At 40.3% G+C, this 7,386-nt stretch overlaps 1 protein-coding gene across 1 annotated transcript in view; it reads left to right on the top strand.

Moving 5' to 3' along the window:
• The first annotated feature begins 714 nt into the window (after nt 1-714).
• Slain1 (SLAIN motif family, member 1) overlaps nt 715-7,386 on the top strand; it is a 42,121-nt gene continuing 35,449 nt past the window's right edge. The window contains exons 1-2 of the mRNA XM_013009067.1: nt 715-771; nt 856-1,040. Of these exons, the coding sequence (XP_012864521.1) occupies nt 715-771; nt 856-1,040 (242 nt within the window). The remainder of the gene's footprint in view (nt 772-855; nt 1,041-7,386) is intronic.

The raw sequence follows: 7,386 nt of genomic DNA, 5'->3' as shown, positions 1-7,386 counted from the left end.
GCCCCAGGACTGACAAGAAAGAAAGAAAGAAAGAAAGAAGAAAGAAAAAGAAAAAGAGAAAGAGAAAGGGAGAAAGAAAGAAAAGGAGAAAGCACACTTACAGGTACAATTAACACAAACTAATGTCAATTATGAATTCTTAAGTAATCACTCAAAAAGAAGTCTGCTCAGAGACCTTACATAAAGTTTGTTCAAGTAACAATACACACATGCATACACAAAAATTTTATAGTGAGTTATTTACAAAACAGTCCACAAACTGGACTTCACTCGTGCCTGGAGCTCTTGTCTGAACCAGGGGGAAATCTAGCTTTTCCATCGTCTTCCTAGGCTTATTAGGCAAATTTCCTGGTGCTTCCGCAGGGGAAGGCTCACTAAATTCCCCTCTCTGCCAATCTCTAGCACAAGGATCCCCAACTTCTCCACGTTAGAAAACAAACATACAAACTCATTTCTCTTTGGAAGTCGTCTTCTGGGTTCACAGCTTTCTTCTGGTCCTTATTCTGCTGAGGAGTTGGCTGAGGTTCACTGATTTCGGGCACCGGTCCGAGGGTCACATCCAGCCTTTCAACCCAATCTAGATCCCGCTTGAATTCATCCAAACACTGCTTCAGTCCATTCTAGGAGAGTCAGACGCTACACTCATCCAAGGTGCTGGTAAGCCAACAAGTCAAAGCCTTCATCCCAAATACCCACAGTCATCCACCCCGGGAAATGCGCAGGAGGGATCTTTCCCGGCAGAAGAACCGGATTTTTGCACGGCAGTGCCCGGTGATCACCCCATCTCCCAATACCCCCCGTCCGGCCCCCGAACTAGCTCACCACGTTGTTCACGGCCTTCTTCGGCCCCTCTAGCACGACATTGAGGCCTGGCTTCAGAAGTCCGCGGGAAAATGCATCCTGCAACTGCAGGACACAGGCGCGGTCAACACCGGAGCAACCCAGACGCCGCCCGCGCCGCCCCCCACGCTGCTGGACGAGGTGGAGCCGCTGGACCTCGAGAGCTTGGCCGCCTGGAGCGACGAGGACGACTACACTTGGTACTGACGAGTTCCACTCCAGTCCCGGAGACCCCGACCTTGGGGACCCCTAAACTGCTTGGGAAGAGGGGGGACGGGTGTGTGTGTGCGTGTGTGTGTGTGTGGAAACCTCGCGGCCGCCTGTATCCTCTCCCCACCCCAAGTTCCGGATCACGGTGGCCTAGCAGGTGCCTTTTCACGGATGCAGAAGCCAGCTTTCTGATAACGCACATCGATCCCAGGGTGGATGGACTGGCCCCACCATCTGCCTGGAGATGGCTGTTCGGGTCCCCAGCTCCTCATTAGCATGAACTGCAAAATCCATGCCATCTTGTCCTGATGACCTATTCTGCTATTTCCCCCATTCCCCCCCCCCCATCCCTGTGTGTGTGGGGAGGGGGCATGGAGGTGGGGTTTAAGGACGGGAATTAGTAGCTTCTTTCAGCAATTTTTCTTTTTCTTTCTTTTCTTTTCTTCCCGCCCCCACCCCGCCCCAAACGAATGTGGGATAGGATTGGCATCTGAAGCCACCTAGTGATGGATCTCTTCCTCAGAGAGAGATTCCAGTTTGCATTTGAAGTTGAGCAGTGCTCTACCCTCCTTTGCTGGATTTTCACTGGTAATTTTTTTGCAGACACTGACTTGCTTTCCTAGATACGCTTGACCTCACGATCTTTCCCATCGGCGTTGGTGTCAGAAAAGACACACTTATTAGAGAAGGCATTGGGGCGGGTTTGAAGGCACTTAAATTAAAAAAAAAAAAACAAAAAACCAAACACCCTAGGATCCAAGTAAGTTGTAGATTGAAAAATGCAATTAGAGAAACTTTCTGTTTAGAAACTTGCAAAGTTGGTTAGCAGAAAACTTGTGACTGTCAGTATTGGTTCAGCTGTGTTGTTACCTTTGTCTGGTTTTTGTTTTGATTTGTTTTTGGTGATTGACTAGGTTTTGGACATGAAGTTACCTAGTTCCTTGATTATGTGTTTTTCTCACCGATTGCTGGTGAGTAGGGGGTCATTAATAGACTGACTTTTTTTTGGGTCGGTTGTGGGGCTTCAACTCTGGGCCTGGGTGCCGTCCCTGAGCTCTTCAGCTCAAGGCAAGTGCTCTAGCCCTTGGACCACAGCGCCACTTCTGGTTTTCTGGTGGTTAATTGGAGATCAGAACATTCCTGCCTCGGCTGGATTTGAACTGCAATCCTCAGATCTCCGTAGTGGAGTAGCTAGGATTATAGGCGTGAGCCACCCGTGCCCGGCTAGACTGATTTTTTTTTGCTTGGTTTGTATGATTTCCTTGGTCACTAGACATAGACATACATACATACATACATATAGTAGGATATAACCAGATGAGTTGGAACCTGAGTTCCCAAGGGAGGGGAATGGCACTCACCTCAACACAGTAGTGACTTGATGACTAAGTTGTCCTTTTATTTAGGTCCTTTCCTATTTTCCCAAATTGGGCTTCCTCACTATGCCTGTCTTGTTGGGTGACTGCAAAGGAGGGAAACTAGAGATGGAGAGCCTTGTTGGTTTGCTATTGGAAATTCACTCATAGGTGACAATTGGCAGTAAAGTACACTAGTTGGTTTGATTGAAAACTGTCCTCAGCTTTCCTAAGGCATACCCACCATCCTTCTTTGTACTTCACTTTTATGAAGATGTGGACAGTTAGGTGAGACAAATCAAGTAATCATCCTTCCTGGAACAGTTTGAAGCAATTCATTAGAGGCTAGACTTTAAAAGAAATTGTTTATTGTTTTGTTATTATTTTTGTGCATCTTTGGCTTTATTATTTGGAAAATAGTGCGAGGGTGGCTTTTACATATAAGCCCGATGCTACTTTCAAATTGGAGAGATTTAGACCCTTCTTGGCCTTTTTAGATGATATACTTGAACAGTGTGAGGAAACTTGTTTTTTTTTCTATGTAGATACAGAGGAATAAACCCCAGCTTTGAAAAAACTCACTAAAAATTTTGTTGTCTTATTATTTAATAAGTGTATTTGGCTTATAAGGTACATATATAATTTTAGTAGTTTCTTCTTTTGATTTCTACTGTGTTTAGTTATCCAACTGTTCCTAGTACTGTCATGTAGGTTTATGGTTTGCCATTTTATTGGTTTATGTATTACTGGCATTGCTAAAAAAGAGTCTGATTAGCACATTAGATTTTCAGATGGTTTTAAGTTATTCTAAATTAAAGTAGCTTCTGTTGATTTCATTCATCAAATATGCAGGTGAATAAATCAAAGCCTCAATACTTTATAAATACTTCTGTGGCCATATGGCACACTATTTATAGAGCATCTCCCTTAAACATAGGAATAGACCTCAGGTGGATAAACAAGGAGAGATCATTAATCTTGGTGAGATGCATGTGAAAATGTTAAGGTCACTTGATTTACAGAAAATTTGTGTATCATAACATTTTGTATCTTGTTTTTGTATTGCAATTTTGGCATCTTGCAACATTTGACATTATGATGAAAAATATTTGCATATAAAGTATGTTTTATAGTTAAAATTACTTGTTGCTCGGTGTGGTAATACAAGTTTACTTAGGAGGCTGAAATTTGGAGAATCTTAGTTTCAGACCAGCCCAGGCAGAATTCTCTAGACTCCAAAATGGGTAGCAAAAAGTAGAGCTAGCAGTATGACTCCAGTGGTAGATTGCCAGTCTAACAAGTATGAAGCACTGCTTCAAACCCTAGTACCTCCAGAAACAAAACAAAGGGTAACAAATACTTGTTAGTGTTTACAAAGCACTAAGAAGTTTTTTTTTATCATTGTAAAGTATCCAAATCGGTATTCTGTATTTTCACAAGAGTACTTTTCATTTCATTACCTAATAGATTTATAGGATGACAACTTGTTTTCATTTCCTATGTACACTAAGAAACAACTACTGAGTGTATTGTTCCTGGTGATTTAAAATATATTTAAACACATGAAGTATGTTATATGCATATATGAAAGTGTTGCAATGAAACCCCTTTGTGCAATTGGTATACACTAATGAAAAGGTAACTTAAAACTAGAAGTATGTATAAACTCACAAGTACAACTCCTTTCTCTTGCTCCAATTCATTATTATGGCTCAGAATCAATCCTATAAACATTCTGTAGATGCTCAAAACAAAGAACAAAAATCCCCTATAATTATATAAGTCATTATGCAGATAGATACATGGCAGGATTTTTACACTTACTTTAAAGCATTCAAACATATCTTAGACATCTTTGTAAATGTAGCTTCCTACATTTACACACCGTGTGATTACCTGTAATCACCAGAGTACAATCGAAGGACATCAGATTGGTGGGAAATGGAACCATCAGCTGCCTGCCAGACCTGGCTCAGCTGCTCAGTTCAACATGGAGAGACCTAAATGACTTATGTGAGATTCAGTAGTTGTTTACTAAGAGTTTCAACTAAACTTTAGGTTGTGTACACAGGTTCACAAGTGTTATACCATGGACATTTCCTCACAAGCAGGGTTATGACAATCCAGTAGATTATAATTTAGTGCATTTACCAGCATAAAAAAAATGAAGTGCAGCAAAATAAAAACTGATTAACTTGTTCCAGTTCTACACGTGTGTCCTAAGTAAATACATTTGTGTGTTACCGTCAAAGTGAGAAATGATCCAGTTTCTTTGTGTTGTTTGATGGAGTAATGGATTCAGAGAAACAGGTGAAAAGGGACAGCTCTTTGCAGATTGTGTAGCACCTTGGAAAGTCAAATCCTAGACACAAATCAAGAAGACAGACATTTTTTAATATAATAAAATGCCAAGAAATGGCCTGTCAATAGAAATACAGCATTTACAAGAGGGTTTATTTTAGTGTAGTGATAATTAATAGAATATTGAGACTGTGGGAATATGGCAGGAATTTCAAATGTGCCCAACTGGAAGGGGCAGGAAAATTATACAAGGGAAAATGTACACATTAAGGGAGATTTAATGAATGAGATGTTCATCTTCCTCGTTTAATACCAAGACCCCAGACAGCTGGCTAAAATCATTGCCAATTTTTCATCAAAGCTGGTGAACACCTTAAACTGTACATATGGCATGTCTAAATTAGCCCACCTAAACTGTTTCTTTTGCATAATTGATTTTCAGTGAAAAGACCAGAGGGTGCTTCACTTCCTGACAACGCTAATTGAAAAATGTTTAATGTTGTGCAAGAGCAAATGGAGATGACTGAAGTATATGAGATTCTTTTTTTTCAGTGTGTGTGTCAGTATAGGGCTTGAACTCAGAGTCTGAGTTCTCTTGCCAGGCTTTTTGGCCGATTGGCTGGTGCTCTACCAGTCTTTAGTCCAGTATTTTGCTAGTTAATTGGAGATGGAGTCTCAGGATGTCTTCAAATCTTGATCATCTAGATCTCAGCCTCCTAGTAGCTAGGATTCTAGGTCGAGGCACCAACTCCCAGCCTTAGTTTTGTTCTCTCAGTTTTAACCTGTGTAGTGGAGGTCCAGAATGTGAAATGTGTATATTAGAATGATAGTTTCTAAGCACATACTTTTGGAAGGTATTGGAGACAAGTTGAAGGAAATTAGACTGTGACATTGCAGGTGGTAGTAGTTCTAGTATTTGAAGAAATGTGATGAGGTCATTTGAGGCTTTCCAGATATTTTGACACCATTCAGCACACCATTAACGAAACTACTTAAGTGTAAGAGGAATTTGTTAGCCATAGCAGGATCTTTGCATGTGATAGCAAGATAGGGTACTGTAAATGTCAGTGGCACTGTAACAAAAACAAATATGGTGATTCTGAGTCCTGCTTAGAAGGTTAGAATCATTTAAGGGTAACATTCTCCTTGCTTTTCTAATCTTGGGAGGGATATTGTACTCAAGGGGTGCAAAACTGCAGGATCTCCGTAACTTTCCCCTTTTCTTTATTTAAGTCTAGTTCTAGGTCTCATGGTGGAAATAGTAGGCTCATATATGTGAACTTGTTCAGGAAAGTGAAGATGTAGTTGTCTTTTCTTCATTCCCAAACTTCACATCTGTTTTCCTTTCTCCTACTATCTTTCTATTTAATTAGAATGTTATTAGCTGAGCTGTGTTCATTGTCTTACGTATTTTGCCTCTGTTCCTCTCTTCCCTCTCTTTTACTTAAAAACATTCTTATAAAATTATTTCCCCATACACTCTAATGGAAACACAAACTTCATCAAGAAGCTTATCTACATTTGATAATCTCTCCAATTTGTTTTTTAAAATTTCCTTTTTAGTCCTGTCCCTTCTAGAACTCTCAAGCCCAGTAGCCTATAGAGGCCCAGTACTACTATCATGAGAATTCCATCTTGCCTATTTCTTGAATTTTTCATCATTGTATTTTGTTTGTGTTAGGTGGTGCACAATTTCCTTGCTTCCACCAACCTTCACCTTCTGAGAAAGGGAACATTCATGAGATCTTGCAGATTTGAAAATATCTTTACCTTCGGAGTTGGGAGAGGTATAAAAATGTTGTCCGTCATTCTTCTTCATATTCAAAGGCATATTCTATGTGTTGTATTTTTTTTATGTTCTAGCTACTATCTATCTAATAATCCACTGGGTAGCTAGTCCTTTTTAGCGTTTTCTTTAGCTTTCTTTATCTGCTGTAAATATATCAGATTGTGTATTGTTATGTATAGATCTTCCTATTCATCGCTGTAGTGGGCATTTGTGGATGCTTTTACTCTGGAGTCTGATGGTCTACCTTAACTCTTATTTTTTGCTTTAAGTCATTGTCTCTTATCTCCACCTCTCCCTCCTTCCCTCCTTTTTTCTTTTTCTTGCCAGTACTGGCACCAGTACTGGCATTAGAACTCAGGACTTTTCACTTGTTTACCTGGCACTTTCCCACTTGATCCATGCCTCCAGTCTAGCTTTTTCCTAGACTGGTAGAAGTGTGGAGTTTTCTGCCCAGGCTGGTCTTGAATGGAGATCCTCTGAATTTCTGCCTCATGAGCAGCTCAGATTACAGGATTGAACCCCCAATGAACATCTACATTTTTTTTCTTAAAGAAAAATTAGGTTCATTTTCTTCCATAATTTAATTCTCATAGTTCTCTTTTCTCATTGCTAATTGCTAATCTGCATCATTATTTTGTTTTTGGGAGATTCCTTCAACTTGATATTCCAAATTTGTTTATTGATTCCTGTTTTTGTTACAATAGTTTTATTCTTTTTTTTAATTTAATTTAATTTAATTTGTGAACATACTGTACAGAGGGGTTATAATTACATGGGCAGGATAATGCGTACATTTCTTGCCAAGCATTGCAGCCTCCTCCTTTGTTTACCCTTTACATCCCTTCCCAGCCTCCCCCCTCCCCCCCAATCCCAATCCTTCTCCTCCCCCCC

This window comes from Dipodomys ordii, unplaced genomic scaffold (assembly GCF_000151885.1).
Source record: "Dipodomys ordii isolate 6190 unplaced genomic scaffold, Dord_2.0 Scaffold1, whole genome shotgun sequence".
Classification (NCBI taxonomy): Eukaryota; Metazoa; Chordata; class Mammalia; order Rodentia; family Heteromyidae; genus Dipodomys; species Dipodomys ordii.
The sequence above is the reverse complement of the archived record's forward strand: the minus strand, read 5'-3'. Positions and strand labels throughout refer to the sequence as shown.